Below are 17,983 nucleotides of genomic sequence, written 5' to 3'. Positions count from 1 at the left end.
GTTCCTTGCAGTTGATGTGGAGTAATCCTTGTTCCTTGTTCCATACTCCTGAGCATTCCCGTCCGTCCAAGGTCGCACCCCAGCCCGAGTCCGATGCATCTGAGAAGAGATGAAGATTGGGGGTCTGGATGGCCAATGATAGACCCTCCTTGAGAAGGAGATTGTGCTTCCACCACAGGAGAGTGGTCTTCATCTCTTGGTTGATAGGGATAGAGACTGCTTCTAGAGTCGAGTCCTTGTCCCAATGAGCAGCAAGATGGAATTGAAGAGGGCGGAGGTGGAGTCTTCCTAGCTCGACAAACAGGGCCAGTGATGAGAGGGTCCCTGTGAGACTCATCCACTGTCTCACTGAGCAATTGCTCCTCTTCAGCATGCTCATGATGCACTCTAGGGCTTGGTTTATCCTGGGGGCCGATGGAAAAGCCCGAAAATCCTGACTCTGAATCTCCATTCCCAGGTACACAATGGATTGGGAGGGAATGAGTTGAGATTTCTCTATATTGACTAATAGACCTAGGTCTCTGATTAAGTCTAAAGTCCAATTGAGGTTCTCCAGACAACGACAACTCGTGGAGGCTCTCAACAGCCAGTCGTCTAGGTAGAGGGAGGCTCTGATGTTCGATAAGTGTAGGAATTTCGCTACATTCCTCATCAGATGAGTAAAGACCATAGGAGCTGTGCTTAGGCCAAAACACAGGGCTTGGAACTGATAGACAACCTTTCCGAAAACGAATCTCAGGAAAGGTTGGGAGTCTGGATGAATGGGAACGTGAAAGTATGCATCTTTCAAGTCCAACGAGACCATCCAGTCCTCCTGTCTGACCGCTGCTAAGACCGACTTGGTCGTCTCCATCGTGAACGTCTGCTTGGTGACATACTCGTTGAGAGAGCTGACGTCCAGCACCGGTCTCCAACCTCCTGTCTTCTTGGCCACAAGAAAGAGACGGTTGTAGAAGCCCGGGGATTGATGGTCCCGGACTATAACCACTGCCTTCTTCTGCACAAGTAGCGACACCTCCTGTTGCAATGCTAGCCTCTTGTCCTCTTCTTTGTAGTTGGGAGAGAGGTTGATGGGCGATGTGGTCAGAGGTGGTTTGAGGCAGAATGGAATCCTGTAACCGTACCTCAGCCAACTGACAGACTGTGCGTCTGCACCTCTCTTCTCCCAGGCTCGCCAGAAGATCTTGAGTCTGGCTCCTACTGTTGTCTGGAGAATCTGAGAGTCAGTTCTTTCCCTTAGATGTCCTGGATCCTTTCCTAGACTTGCTCCTGTGAGAGTCTGGACGGGAGCTTCCTCGGCTGGGGGCTCTACCACGAAAGGGCGGTATGAACCTCGTAGCCGGGGTATCAGCCACTGGGGAGCGATAAGTCTTGGGGACTGAAGTGGCAACCTTAGACTTACGAGCCGATGAGGCTACAAGATCGTGCGTGTCCTTTTGTATCAGGGCAGCAGACAAGTCCTTAACTAGCTCCTCGGGAAAGAGGAACTTTGAGAGTGGAGCAAAAAGGAGTTGTGACCGTTGGCAAGGTGTAATGCTGGCGGAAAGGAAGGTACACAGTTGTTCCCTTTTCTTCAACACCCCTGATACAAATAACGACGCTAGCTCACCCGATCCATCTCTGATGGCCTTATCCATGCAGGACATTATTAGCATGGCAGAATCTTTGTCCGCAGGAGAGGTTTTCTTGCTGAGGGCTCCCAGGCACCAGTCGAGAAAGTTGAACATTTCAAATGCTCTGAACAACCCTTTCAGTAAATGATCCAGGTCTGAGAAGGTCCAACAAACCTTCGAGCGTCTCATAGCAGTTCTCCGAGGCGAGTCCACCAGACTTGAGAAGTCAGCCTGGGCAGAGGCAGGTACTCCTAAGCCTGGTGCTTCCCCTGTGGCATACCAAACGCAACCTTTCGAAGCGAGCTTCGTTGGAGGGAACATGAAGGAAGTCTTGCCAAGGTGTTGTTTAGACTGCAGCCACTCCCCTAAGATCCTTAAAGCCCTCTTGGAGGATCTAGCTAGGACAAGCTTAGTATAGTTGGACTTAGCTTGTTGTACGCCCAGCGAAAACTCAGATGGTGGAGAGCGGGGAATAGCAGAGACGAAGTGGTCTGGGTAAATCTCCCTGAGTAGAGCCAAGACCTTACGAAAATCAATCGACAATGGAGAAAGCTTAGATTCGTCCACGTCTGATGAGGGATCAAGGTGTGCCTCCTCATCATCCGACACCTCATCAGCAGAGGGTAGCGAAGCGATCGGACCAGAATGCTGAACCGCAGAGTCAGAACGGGTAGGAACAATAACAGAGGTTTCCTCTTCCAGTAACTGTTGAGGGAAAACCTGAGGCTCAGACTGCAAAGGCTGAACAACAGACGAAGCAGAAGGCAGGCGCATGGGTGAAGGAGGTTGACTCCTAGCAAGAGAGGTTGAACCCAAGGATTGCACAAGCTGAGCGGAGGACGGAGGCGGAGTAGTCCGTTCCTGTTCCTGTGAGATGAGCGGAGCATGATGAGGTTGAGGCTGCGCAGAACAAGGTAAAGTTCTCGCAAGCTGAGGCTCCTGAGGCGCAAGTCCAGGGTGTAGAGGAGCTTGCCTTGAGGAGGGTTGAGCTCGCTGCAGCGATGGCTGAGCAGACAGACTCACGGAGGGGAGAGGTTGTTGTACCCCAACCGAGAGTTGCACCACTGGTGGAGCAGCAAGGGGAGGCGGAGGAAGAGTGGAATAACTCTCCTGATCCCAAAGCAAGGGTTGCCTTAAAGAAGGCTGAGGCTGAACACCACTGGGAACAGCGAACTCCGAAAGTGGCTCAACATCGTACGCCTGGCAGATGGTGCTGCGACCAGGCGGAGCAAGTGCAGGCGGGGCGAGCACAGGCGGAGCGAGAACAGGCGGAGGGAGTGTAGGCGGAGGAGGAGGTGCAACACTCTCAGCCCGACACTCACGCATCAAGTCCGAAAGCTGAGCTTGCATGGACTGAAGCAGGGTCCACTTGGGATCGGCAGAAACGATAACAGACTGAGGTAAAGTCACAGTCGGGCTCTGTTTTGGCAGAACCTTACTCCTCTTGGGCGGAGTACAGTCGACAGATGACTGAGGCGAGTCAGAGCTGAGCCAATGACTGCAACCTGGCTGAGCACTCGCGGACTGGACTCTACGTTTAAGCGGTCTCGAGACCTGAGACCAACGTTTCTTCCCTGCTAGTTGATCAGCGGACGAGAATAAGACGGGCTCAATCGTCTGCAGGTGGGAGTGACGGTCTAAGGAAGACACGCCCGCAACCACCGAGGATAGTTCTGTGCGCCTAACAAGGCCTGTCGAACCCTTAAGCCCTTCGACATTGCTTCTCCCCTGGGCATGGGAGCTTGCAAGAGGTCCCGGACTGGGAGGACGACTGGCTCGCACAGAAAAATCCTCACGCACCACACTGGCACCACTAGCACTTGGCACTGCACCGACACTAGCACTCGTCACAGCACTGGCACTAATTCCACCCACTGCACTCTTGACCTTCAGTTCTTTAACTTCGGCCATCAGAGACTTATGGTCACTTACCACTGATTCTACTTTATCGCCTAAAGCCTGAATAGCACGCAAAACAACTGACATATCAGGCGGAGGGCACACAGTAGGTTCGGGGGTAGCCACTACAGGGGTAGGAAAAGCTAGGGGATCATGAGGTGAGGAAAACATAGAAGAGTGAGAAGAACTTCTCCTAACTCTACCTCTCTCTAACTTAGATGAATATTTTAAAAGACGGACAAAATCCAATTCCGAAAGTCCGGCGCATTCCTCACATCGATTTTCTAATAGACAGGGCCTGTCCCTACAGTCAGAACAAGCGGTGTGAGGATCTACCGAGGCCTTCGGAATACGCCTATTGCAAGACCTACATCGTCTATGGGAGGGGGCTTGCGAAACGTCAGACATCTTGTTTCAAAGAGTTAGCCAAAGGGTGATCCAAAAACAAGCAAAATTCGTTAACCGTTATATCAGTATTATATAAAAGCTATCTAGCTAATATAAGAAGGATTCCAGTAAAGCGACAGCCGTTAATCTGAGAGAATACTTCACCAAATATCCGTGAATAAACTCGAAGACCATAAGCGTATCCCAGAACGTCTAGCCGGAAGCACGACAGAGGAATAATTGAGGAGGTGTCAACAACAAATGATTGAGTACCTGGCCACAGGTGGCGCTGGTAAGTACACCCCCTTCTAGTATTGTGATAGCTGGCGTATCCCTCCATAGAATTCTGTCGGGCAACGGAGTTGACAGCTACATGATTATCGGGTAAGTTTAATATTGAAAAATGTGATGTTAGACTAACAGGTCTATAATTGCTTGCCTCTAGTCTTGATCCACTTTTGAAGATAGGGGTTATATAAGCTAATTTATGTTTAACATATATCTCGCTCATATCTATACTCTGTCTTAGCAGTATTGCAAGTGGCTTCGCGAGAGAGAGAGAGAGAGAGAGAGAGAGAGAGAGAGAGAGAGAGAGAGAGAGAGAGAGAGAGAGAGAGAGAGAGAGAGAGAGAGAGAGGGGGGGTAAATATCATCATTATACAATACACTTTTGAATATTTTACATCTTAATATTCCTCATAGCTTAGGTGGTGCTTAGTGTATTTCTATGTAAGCCTGAACTAATAAATACATAGTCTAGAGCATAATCAAGGAGTGAGCTAAAAAATTTACTGTTAAATACAGTAACACTTTCTGATAAGATATACACTAAACCCACACAAACCCACTTCCTGATAAGATATGCAGTACCCTAAATCTCAAAAATTACCTTATCATTACATACAAGTGTACCAAGAAATATATAATGCAACAGACATGAAAAAAATAATGAACTAACAACTAAGAAATAAGAAAAACGAGTACCCCAAACACAAGATATCAATTAGAACTACATGAAAAAAATTCTTACCTCATCATTGTTTTTACCCTTGAAGGAGTAAAGTGCTTCAACAATTATGATATCATCACTATTGGCCATATTCTACTTTGCTAGGCAAAACAATGAAGATCCCTGTAACAGAGGACATTCACACTCTGGAAAATAAAAAAGAAACCATGTTAAGAATACCCTGTAGTCATTTTTATCACCATAATCATCAAGACATTAACCCAAACTATCAAAAACATCATAAGAAAGAGGAAATGCCACCAAATTTCCAACGTAAATTCAAAGTTATCCCTATCTGATGAAAAACAGTACTCTCCATTTTCTTAACACTTGCAAGCAATGTATGGCTACTGCCTCTGTGGGTGACTATAAAGGTTAGTGGATGGCTGTCTTAGTGAGCAAGCTTCAAAAACATGCCTTAAGATCTTTTGTTAAAACATACCACAAACACTTGTACTGTATATAATAAAATAACACAAAGACCTAAATAGGGTATGTGCAGATCCAATGGGGCGATTAGAGAAGAATGGCAAAAAACTTCCTGGTATCACAATATCACAACGTATGGCAGCCTCGCATGGCTGGGGAGTGTTAGGTAAAGAGGGAGTATTGTACTCTGTATAGAAAGTTTTTAGTTTTTAATTTCTTTAGAATCAGGAGCTGAATCTGATCATTCCAGATTAGGAACTGCAATGGACTTCAGAAAGATTCATTGGAATAACTTTCCTTTAATAAAGCAAGTGATCCTTAGTACATTGGTAATAAACCTAATATGATTTATTGCGTGATGCACTTGATTTTGGTTAAACATTGGATTTCTCCAGTAAGCTCAACTTCAATATTCATGAAGGGACAAAAACTAACTTCAACATAAGTGATTGTGAACTTTTAACACTGGGCAATTTTTTTTTTTATTATCCTCTCCTCAAGGAATTACCAGCGTAGAATACCCAACCCAGAGAAGAGGAGCCTGAATAGTTTCTACATCTGGCAAGTCACCCAACTACCTCTCAACTCTCAGTACTCAAAATTGTTACTATTTTGTTTGCTCTTTTAAATCACTTTAGTCAAGATTATTCAGCTATTTTTCTTTTTTTACCTCCCACATTAGTTTTTATCAAAAAAATAAAAAAAAATTTTAGTCTATGATTGTCGATACACTGCATAGGTTTGATGGCTAATTAGAATATGAATAAAAATTCATTATTGAAGTTTTTCTCCTCTTGTTCAATAAATGAATCACAATTTAATCTAGTAATTTTACGTTCTAGTGAACGTTAATCAGGTAGTTGCATTAATTTAATGATTTTGTCATTAATGTTCAGATTACTGGAAGGAGAAAAAGAATTTTCTTTTCCGTCACATTAATTACATCATTTTAGGGGGGAAGAAACTATGGTAGTTACTTGGTGGGTGCTTAATTTCTAACAACAACAACTCTTTATATAAGGCAATAATGTTCAGTTTTCCTTTTAATGTTATATCTTCTCACCAGATAGTTTCTGTATAGTGGAATTAAATTCAATCATCTGACACTTAGTATGGTGTGTGTGTGGAGTGATTTGGTTCACCAACTCCTTGTTTGCTGTTTTACCAAAGGGAAGTTAATACTGTTATAGGATACTTTTGCTAAGGCGAAATAAAGATCCATATTATTTTGGCTGCTAAGGTGGAGCACTGTACTGCATTTTCTTAATGACTTGATAGAAAAATTATGAGACTCCTTAGAGAGGTACAGAATACTGTATTAATTATCAAGTACATTACTGTATAGTTAAATAGATTCTTATTGTACATGGCAAAGTGCCGTTTTACCTTTGAGTAGATGATTTACCTGTATGCTTAGCTAAATGGCTTTCCAAATGCAGATATTTTTGGTCTTCGACAGTGTGAGAGCTCAAGACATAATTTCATGGTTTATTTTCATGCTTTATTTTGCGTAACTAGTTCAAGAAAATAACAGTATCCCCCCTGAGTTTTAAGAATAGGACTCTGTTCTTTACTATCCTTGTTCAATGCGAGCCATTATTCAAACATACGAGAAAGTTTGTAAATCTTGGAACAATCTAGGATTGAGGATGATCAAGAGCTAGTTACATCTCACTAGAAAATTTTCAACAGAGGGCCAGACTATTTTTCATTGAACTTATAGGTGATACTTCCAAGCACATTACAGAATCCACTTAAGTTCCAAATTCTCTTTTTTGGGTCTAGTAGCTAATACAATAATCCCTCACCATATTGTGGTTCACCTATCGCTTCCTCAGGAAATCACAGATTTATAAATACAGCATCCAGTATATTTAAATCCACATCGCAGACTTCTTATGTCACAAATTTCTCTTTATATCGCAGATTTCTGAGGGCATGTTTTATATTTTCCTATTTCAGTTTCTTTTTTTTAAATAGTCAGTTTTGGCTTAAATTCAAAGATAATAAAAAATATGAAAATAATGAAAAAACAAGCTCTTAAAATAAAACTCTGTACATAAATTTCTATAGATACTTCGCAGTTTTTCAGCTATCGCAGGGTTGCTTGGAACGGAACATCTAAATTCCTTCTATACAATGTAGATTTTCAGACAAGAATGATATAGGAGCTGTCAGATCCATTATCAATCCTCCAGATTTTGGCCCCAGTGCAAATACTGCAGAATTTAATAGAATCAATTACAGCTTCAATTTTTCCCTATTCCAGTTACCTATATTGCAAAACATTATCTACACAATCCAGATACATTCCACAAGTTATCGAATTTTGAGACAGAAGAACAATACTGGAGCTCTCGCTTTCAATACCCCTTCTCTACCAGGACCAAGCAAAAATGATCAGCGTCAGTGGGCAATAATTAATAGCGAGGCATATAGTGTAACGTCACTGTTACCACACACACGAGTAATCTAGGTTCTGAAAATGCTTTCAAATCCTGGAAGCAAAAGATTGCATCATAAGACTTGGTAGGCCCAAATAACTACATATGTAGGATCTACAGCAAGCAGTACTAAGAATGATAGGGATTGTATCACAATACACAACACAGTAGCTAGATAAAAATACTTTACAGTTACATAAACTGGTACTTAATTAATGGTATAAAAAGTACTTCACTAAGGTAACAAATACTTTTATGAAGTTAAAAGCTATAAATTGCAATGATCCAGTATGGACAAGTTCACAAGGTAAGAGTACTTGCGAGACAACTGATCAAGTCGCTTTCAAAGATGATACTTCTCCCTTTATAAAAGGAAGTCTCTTAAATTGGGCTTGATGTTCGAGGGTTGAAAAAAGTCCTTTACCAACATCAAAGGCAGTAAAATAATTCATGGTATTGTCAAAACTTGTATGTTTTCCTAGGCAAATAAAATTAAAGCACAGGGCAGCAACTGTATCTGAATGGGATAAAATACAGATTGCAAACAACAAACAAGACAACGTAACAGCAAATCTTTGCTGTAATATTGGCCCCACTACCAACATACATATAGATGTGATAACACTAAACAAGTTTCTATAAATTGAAAGATTTTCCATCGAGACTCCCTCATTCATCATGGCTGCCATCAGAAAGAACAACTGGATGTTTTACATCAATTCTTTGGATGTCTACTTCCCTATTCCATTTTATGGTTCATGCCACAAGGCAACATTTTTCAGTTTAACTGCCTTTGCTTCAGTTTTAACACAGCTTCACAGGTAATCACATGAATGGAATTATTCTTAAAATCTACCTTCCAGCTTAAGAATTCTAATCAATCACATGAAATCTATTCTCTCTCTAACTCAACCAATCAGAAGAGTTAGAGGAGAATAGCTTCAAACGAAAGCGTATCGTTACCATCAATGGACTAGGAGTTGGTGGTTATGTTCAGAAGGACCAACCACCAAATACTGGTGCAAATAGCAGTCACTGTTGCACTGATCTCCCCTTGCTGAATGACCCAAAGATACTGGTCAGTGAGCAAACTTTGTAGCATCTCAAAAGTGAACAGCGCTAGCTGTTACCCATTGATCCCGATCGTTAACAAACTCCACAGATACCAGTCAGTATGTGACCTTTGTTGGCTACACTCAGTAATGGCATGAGTAGTGGTTTCAAAGATACCTGTATCTTGAACAGCACCATCATCAGCATACTGTACTATTTGGTTCTGAGATCGGTCTTATTATGATTGTTCAGCTGCAACTGATGAAACAATTGTGGCTATCATACCAGGCTCACAATCGCTAACCGATCCTGAAGGTACTGAGCAATGTGTGAACTCAGCATTAGCATGAGGCATTAGAATGAACTATACTTCTTTTATTCTTCCATATGCTGTTAATACAGTGCCTAGGTAGGAGAGTTTTCTACACCTGATGAATCAATAATGACTGTAACACTAGGTTCATGATCGTTAACTGACCCAGAAGGTACTGGCCAGCAGGCGAGTTCTGTACAGCAGAGAAAGTGCACCTGGGTAAGAAGCAATTTTCCATATGGTGATAGGAATGGGAGAAGCGTACACCCCTACCCTTCCCTGGCCTACAATGCTGATGTTTGGTCTGAGCAGGACCATTCACCTGCTCCCCGTGCAACAGAGATAACTGTAACATGCTCACGCCTGCTTGGCTGGTCCTAAAGATACCAGTTAGCGAGTGAGTACCATCACTCCCTTCCAAACGAAGAGAGCGATCACTAAAGTTCCAGCTCCCAAGGAACTTTTAGAGAAAGCCTACCTATGCAACTATCCTCTTTGTCGCCATCTTCTCAAGGAATAAAGTTCTGACTGAGGGAATGGAGAAGGAGAAGATATTAGTAGAGGAGAAAGAAAGAGGGTAAACTCTTCTCCCCCTTGCCAACCATTTTTTCTTAATAAAGGAGTCATAGTCTGGGCAATTGATAATGAATGAATTTCCTCTGAGGAGGGTTCTACGAGAGCTTCCCTGCCACAACACAATACACTTCACTAGCAGTTTGGTCACAAGGAGAGTACTAGGAGTATTCACTGACACTGCAACACAGGAATCCCCATCCAGGGAACACTGTCAGTGCCAGGTGAGGGCCTCCAAATGCAAAATCCTCACTATAGGGCACATAGGTAGGGCAAATCTCAGTCTCAAATGGGTATCTCCCTCCTAAGACAGAGAAACTACCATGAAGCAATACGAGCTAAGAGTTCATAGTATACCTTATCGGAGGAACCAGTAAAACACACAGGGGGGTGAGGGATTGCTAATTACAGTCTCCCTCCACAATGATATACAGAATAGTGTATAACACATGGGGATTAGAAGGTTCCTATCCTTATAGGAACAACATTCACTTTACCACATGCTTGCCGTTCAGTGCGCTTCCTCTTATAAGTGAAAGCCCTCAAAAAAAAGAAGAAAGAAAGAAAGAAAGCCATCACAAACTAATGTAAGAAAAGACCAGTCGGGAGAGTATGACGTATCCCTCTACCAATTGCAGACAAAGACAAAAGTGGTTATTCTGTGACAAGCATGTGGGTCGGACTCCCCATCATACCACCTGTCGTTAATCAAATACTTTATCAATGAATCAACGGCTGTTCCAGTGGCACTAAAGACATATCCTCAATTTAAAGGACAAAAGGTTTTTTATATGAGCAGGAACAAATAAGTTCTATTACTACATCATGAAGCCACTCCCCTCAGAGTTTCCTTTACATTCAATCTACATCTCACATTTATCTAAAATGTTACAAATCACCAGGAATAACATAATTACATTAACAAGAGGAAAACATTGAAATGGGTCTCTCTAGATCATCCTGAAATCTTCTAAGTTACAGCATGCTTCTACTGTAACAATCATGCAAATTCCTAAGGCTACATAGCTCCCTATGTAGGTCACAATTCAACTATCAGATATTTATAATACAAAGGTAAAATGAAAATATGAACAAACCTTACCTATCTTAGAATTTGATACAAACAAATATTGTATAAGCGTGATCAACCAAAAACTGTGGGAACACATGGGATCATCAAAGCAAGTATTTTTTTCAATATAAGACCACAAGTAATCTCTTTCTCAGCCTATTCTAACACCACAGTAATCTCAGTATGACTATGAAGATGACTAGCAAAAATGTTCAACTTCCTGGGGGATGCTGAGGTGTGCCAAGAATTTGTTGTTAAATATAACTCCTATTCCTCACACTCCCTCCCACTCCCACCCATCTACACCTGGCACTAGATGTGGAGCAACCAACTTACCTGTAAGAAATTTCATAATGTTAAGGAAATCTAAACATCTCTGAAGGTTGAACATTATCTTTATCTTTTAAATGGCGTAAGCTCCATCAAAAACAACAATTTTCCACAAAAAAAAAAAAAACTTGCATCATTGTTGAGCAAATAAAAGGAATTTCACAGAAAGCAATTTTCAATTAGGTGAATGCCAGAAATGGTTTCTGAATGATAGGAACTCTATTTGAAGGGGTTGTGATCTCACAAACAAACAATCTCAAATAAGCCTTCATGAATAACTTATAAGGAGTTGGCAGAGCAAGCAACATGAAGTCTGGTAAAATATAGAATGACGGTCACAGAAACAAAGAATGCCATGAACTGCAACCACCTGTACAGGTTACATAACTGGTTTCTTTGAGAAAATTTACTTGATATCCACTTTACAACCAGAAACTATGTTTGTTACAATGTGTAAATCTTATCTCTTGTTTAATCTTTATCTTTTCACATCGCTTCTACAGCTGGAAAATATTGTTTGATATTAATGTGCATATTTGAAATCTTTGTAAGTTAATTTCAAACAGTTTTCTTCTTTTCATGTACTGTACTGTAGAGGCATTTACAGTAAGTTAGTTTCTTATCATTTGCTCCCATTAATTAATAATAATAACAACAATAATAATAATAATAATAATAATAATAATAATAATAATAATAATAATAACAATAATAATGCAAATAATTACAATAATAGTTTTTTTTCTGTAATTCCATACACTTCACGTCATATTCTATTTATAAATATGGCAGTGCAAACAAAGAACAGGTCCAAGCAATTATATACCATCTCAAATTGTACAATATAAACAAAATTTGGATACTAATATGCTCCTGTACAGTGAACGCATTCAAATTATGAGAGGGTTGCAAAAGAAATGAAAAATTCTTCATCAAAAAATTCTAAAAAAAAAAATTTAGAAAACATCAGTTCATATCTGAGTAAAAACAAAAATCTCTTTCCAAACCAAATTTTATCATACAAAACTTGAAAAATAACTCCATTTCAAACTTGTGTAACAAAATGTGTCAACAAAACTCATGTTATGATGTCTTGGAATGGATCCAAGTATTAACCTTCTCACCACTGCACAATGCAGCATACCTTCTACTGTATGGTACCCTACTACATTCCCTGATATCATCTAAATATTAGAATATATGCCATGCATCATTTTAAGTTACTAAACATTGAAGCAATGGGGAAAATAAAGGAAAGACTACATTAAAGCTTGGCCACATGATTTAAACGTCATATGTCTTAAAGGTGGGAAAAAAAGACAACTTCTTTGTGTGAATTGCCCGTGTTCTTAATATTTTACATTCACTACCGGTACACATGAAAAACAAGACTTGAATACTAAAATCAATTATTTCAATAGTTACCTTCAAATCATAAGCTATTAACCAAAGGTGCATAAGTTTTATGAGCTCTTAATAAAAATACTACAAAAAAAATTTCTATCTCCTTTCAAACAGGCTACGACACTGGACTAATGCCATATGTCGAACAAAAGTGGCAAGTACCTTCACAAACAAATTATTTTCAAATTAGCAAGAAACTGTTCTACAAGACTAAAAACAGGGAAAGGCCAATGGAAATTGAAGACAATAAACTTCTTACATTTAGAATATAAAATCACAGATTTTCAAATAATTTGTATTTTTCCTAACTATACAAACCAACAATACAAACCTGAGTCCTTTAATAGGTATTAAGGAACCAGTGGTTATACTGTACTCCAGTAGGTAACGATCAGAGACAGATCTGTTGTTACCCAACTCTTTGTCTTCATGAATGGAGCTCAACAGATTCTTCCTGAGACCTGGGATCGTTCCAATATGTTTGACTTAGTGTGCTCGAATTCCTAGTCTCCTCGCAAGCTGGAGGGGCATATCTGAATGTCAAATGAAGTCAGAAAGAAACATCTTTCTAGGATATTTCTCTTATTCCTTTTGTTGCTGTAGAAAGTCATAGTGTCCTCTCAGAGTGTTAAGACAAGTCATCTTGGTCACCACTAGACCCTTCTTGTAGGGAAGAGATAAAGAACCCAAAGATGTGAATGGCTAGGTTCTATGTCCTGACCAAAATCAACGAAATGGAGATCTTCTATCTCCCAAAAGGACTTGTGACACAGGAAAAGATCTTGCTTTGTCAGAGCTAGGCTAGTAGAAGATGGTCTCTATGGTCAAAGCCCTATCTGCCGCCCTCACACTCGAGTTCCAGAGAGATCGCTCGAGTCGTACAAACTTACAAATATTTTCCCCAAATCTTGAGTTCCCTGGCTCCTTATGAGTCTAGGCAATTCTTACGAAGATTCCAGACCTAAGTCTTAGTTGAAAACTTGTATTGAGGACAGAAACTATCCTGCATCATGAAGATTGAGGAGCTTCTCCAGCTAAGAAAAAAAATAACAAATTTGGAAGTAATTTGTATTTTTCCTAACTATACAAACCTGAGCTCTTCACTGTAAATACACTGTACAGTATGTCTTCACCATATCTAGAATCTAGCCCTAAACTTTTACGTGAGGTGTCAACAACCCTGACTAGTTAGCGGGGGTAGAGGGGGTAAGACAGGCCACCCTGCTCACACACTCACTCACAGTGAGATCCCTCACTTTTCATTGCAGGTAGGACTTCTTTGGGGATAGGTGATGGCAGGACAAGTAAGAGTAAAGAGCTCAAGTCTGTATAAAGTACAGTAGTTAGGAAGAATACAAATATACTTCCAAGTTTATCATTTGTTCTTACATGAATACAAACTCTTTCCTCTTTATTATGAAGAGACACCCTTAGGTCGGTAGAAGTACAAATTCCAACTGGTAGGCAAACTTGACTTGGGGTACAGCTGATCTCGTAAAAAGCGTTAGAGGTACCCTGACACCTCATAAACTCTCGGTCTGGTAATACTGGAGAGTTTGACAAACAGGGCAATCATGGTGAATGAGTGAAAACAAGCACTGTGACATGACCAGGTAAGAGTAAAAAGTGCTATTAACCACCATCAAACTTAAACAAAGCCCAACTCCCCTCGTAGGGAGATTGGGAACATAACAAAATAATCGCAATATTTCAAACCACACTAGCAAAAATGGCTCTTACCTGCAAACCAAGGTAGATCAGATTGCAGTGTCCTCTGGATACTGTGCTCCTTGCGAGGGGAAGATGAAGAAAGGAAAGATCAATCATTCTATCCATTCATCCCAGAATGATACCAGGTAACATTAGCCCTCAACCAACGGCTATTAGTCCTGTTAGGGAGCCAAGGTAGCTAAACCATTTGTTAAGCGGCCACCACAGGTCCCAGAGTAAACGTATCCAGACAAACGCCCGCTTAAAGTACCTGCGTTGCAGAGAAGTTTCTCAAATGCTAGAGATGCGCAAACGCCCCTAACGTCATGAGCTCTGAGTTTTCTACCTTGTCGCAGAGTGAGGATTTAACGCACCATTTGCATAGGCCTCGGCTGAGACTAAAGTGAACACTTGTAAATACTGAGGTGCTGTGGATAGGCCGATGCACAGTACCTAAAACTGGTACATTATACTGTAATTCATATCACGTCCCTCAGATGGTTTTTGCTCCACCATATCATGCTTTTCTCTCAAATATTATTATCATAATTATTACCATACTGTATCATTACTAGCTAAGCTACAACCCTATTTGGAAAAGCAGAATGCTACAAGCCCAAGGGCTCCAATAGAGAGAAATAGCCCAGCGAGGAAAGGAAATAAGAAAATAAACTATATGAATAGTAATGAACAATTAAAATGAAATTAATTAAATAAAATTAAAATACAAACATTACAACACACCTTTCATATACTAATTATAAAAAGACAATCTCACTGCTCCTGATCTAGCAGGCAGTAGCCTACATGGATGTGCTGAATACACCATCCCCATGGGTCACTATTAAAGTATCACAATTACCCATAAATCATATCACGCCCCTCAGACGATTTTTGCTTTGACGTCGCTCGCTTCACTCGCAAATAAACACTCTCACTGCTCCTTTGTTCTGGCAGGTGATATACGAATAAGGTATGGAATGCCGATCACACGGGTCATTATTTTGGGATATTTGTTACTTTCAGATGAGCAACAATATCTATATAATGAATGGCCAGCCATTCCAACATAATCATTTACTGAAATGGATGGATTTACACTAAATCTTTAAATATATTGAACTCCTATCTGGGAAAAGTCTTCTGACTGTAGGTATACTGGAACTGAAGCGGAGGTGGGGAAAAAAAAAACTTTTGTAAAACAACATCAGGGAACTTGTAAAGAAATATGTGGAAGCTTTTAATTGGTTAAAAAAGCCAATTGTACGTAGTTGGTTGGGTCATGCGTAAACTTTCTTATTACTTATCAAATTGATTTTCTGGGGGGGGGGGGAGAAATGCTTATCTTTGCTTGAAATACGTTGTTATGGAGCTAGTTTTACGATTTACGGAATACAGTATCATGATTTAGTGTTACTTTGCCAGGAGTGAAGCCAGTTGGGAAGCTTAAGTAAAGCCAAGGATACGGCAGTCTTAGGGTAGGTTAAAGGTAGCAGCAATCTTAAAGTAAGCTAAGGATACAGCGGTCTTAGGATACTGTCTTACAGTACGCTAAGGATACAGTCTTAAGAGTAAGCTAAGGATATGGCGGTCCAATTGAGGTACATACTTATCAAATTGATTTTCTTAGGGGGTGGGGAGAAATGTTTATCTTTGCTTGAAATACGTTGATATGAAGCTAGTTTTACGATTTACGGAATAAAGTATCATGATTTAGTGTTACTTTGCCAGAAGTGAAGCCAGTTGGGAAGCTTAGGTAAAGCCTAGGATACGACAATCTTAGGGTAGGTTAAAGGTAGCAGCAATCTTAGAGTAAACTAAAGATACAACCTTAAGAGTAAGCTAAGGGTATGACGGTCCAAACGAGGTAGAGGGTAGGTTGGTAAGGATGCTATATTTTAAAAATAGATTTACGATTAAGAAAATAAAGTATTATGATTTAGTGTTACCTTTCTAGAAGTGAAGTTGGTTGGTTAGCAAACACACAGTTAAGACTTAGTCTCAGGGTAAGCTAAGAATGCAGTGTTCTATGGGGGGTAGGTAGGTAAGTGTAAAGCTCCTATGTTAGGTTAGGAGGGGAACCTGTTATTATTTTATATTAATACAATTTTCCCAAAATGATTTTAATCAGCATATTTCAATAAATTATTACTGTAATAGTACATTCGTGGAGCCTTTGTATATCAGCGGCCAGTTCCTCACGTGTTCATTAAAAATGGACATCAGCTAGCCTAAACTTCCCGCCCTAACCTATCCTACAAGCCGTGTCCTTACCTACTTAACTAACGGGCGGGCTAACGACCCCAGGCGACCCCCCTTACACTGCCGTATTATATGTTAGACGTAATAATACATACAGGTGGCCGCTCTCATACATACACCCCAAGCCTTGTTGACTTCTAATCTTCAGGCCATGACCTACCATAGTCTACTTAATTAAATGAAATAATGTTCAAAATATGGTATATGGAATACAGGCAATATGTTAATGACAGATTTGAGCTACTGTAGCACATAAAAGAATTACCGAGAATAAACGTTGAACTACATCACCGTAGTAAATCCCATTAGGTTAGGTAACCTACAGGGTACAGAAAGTCTTAAGTCTAAAGGAGAACATTACCGTAGTTGATTCAAAGAGAACATTTGGCCTACATAAAATTTCATCTTATAATCACCTTATTTTCGTCATGCACTGCATTCAGCCCCGAAAATGCATTTCAACTTTGGTAGACCTTAACATGATTGCACCTCGGGAAGAATAACTACAACACCTAACTCTGTCAAGTGTTTATAAATAACTTTCTCAGACCAGCGAGTGGAAGACTTTCCTTCTCTGTCTTCTCGCCAGTGTTGCCAGATATGGGAATTTATCCCTAGATTTGGAGATTTTTGGTGTCCGATGGGGATATTCAGTACAACATTCTATGAGGAGACAGAGATGATTAAACCTTTATATTGTTGCAATTAGTTTGTTTGCACTTATATGCAGTAAAGTGAGTGATTTCTATACAGGTTTAGTATAGCCTACGGGATCAGAAGAAAATATATTTGTGGACATGGGGAAATTTGGGTGGTTTTGGGAATTTTTAGGTGGTTATGGGGATTTTTTATCACGAGTTTTGGGGAATTTTAGACTCTCAACTGACAACACTGCTTCTCGCAGTAGGTGTGGCACAACTAGGGTAAGGTCTTTGTAAAGGCTCCTCATTCATATCATCAACAAAAAATAACTACCAATTTCACTCGTATCGTTATAACGTTAATTGACCATGAAGAAAATTTTATTGACATATCAAAAAAGTAAATTAATTCTTCATTTTCTTCCTTCATTTCCCTTTTGAGATTTACAGGAGTTTGGATAACATTTTAACTTAATCTGTGGTGTGCGTTTACTTACATAATTTTCATCCCTTCTTAAACCATATCGTTATAACATTAATTGATAATGAAGAAAAATTTGATTAACATATGAAAAAATTAAATCAATTCTTCATTTTCTTCCTTCATTTCCCCTTTGAGATTTACAGGAGTTTGGATAACATTTTATCTTAATCTGTGTTGTGCGTTTAATTATATAATTTTCTTCCTTTCTTAAACTATTTGCTTGTTCGTCAGTATCACACATAATTTACTAATCAGTCATCAGGTAATATCTAGAAAAAACTAATTTATAAAGTCAATGAATTGGTTTTAGTGGTATAATACATGATGCATGGTTTGGCCTAGAAAATAAATCTGATGCAT

At 40.0% G+C, this 17,983-nt stretch overlaps 1 protein-coding gene across 3 annotated transcripts in view; it reads right to left on the bottom strand.

The window, feature by feature from the left end:
- Nucleotides 1–17,081, bottom strand: part of RtGEF (Rho-type guanine nucleotide exchange factor) — a 134,022-nt gene extending 116,941 nt beyond the window's left edge. The window contains exons 1-2 of one of the 3 annotated variants that reach the window (XM_068377109.1): nt 16,915–17,081; nt 4,930–5,054 (exon numbers count right to left, since the gene is read on the bottom strand). In XM_068377109.1, coding sequence (XP_068233210.1) covers nt 4,930–4,998 — 69 coding nt within the window. In that variant the 5' untranslated portion in view covers nt 4,999–5,054; nt 16,915–17,081. Of the gene's footprint in view, nt 1–4,929; nt 5,055–10,822; nt 10,845–16,914 lie in introns of those variants that run through there. The other 2 variants (XM_068377107.1, XM_068377108.1) reach the window with 2 other exon arrangements.
- Between the last annotated feature and the right edge of the window lie 902 nt (nt 17,082–17,983).

The sequence above is a fragment of the Palaemon carinicauda genome, chromosome 7 (assembly GCF_036898095.1).
Source record: "Palaemon carinicauda isolate YSFRI2023 chromosome 7, ASM3689809v2, whole genome shotgun sequence".
NCBI lineage: Eukaryota > Metazoa > Arthropoda > Malacostraca > Decapoda > Palaemonidae > Palaemon > Palaemon carinicauda.
This window is presented reverse-complemented; position numbering and strand designations above follow the sequence as displayed.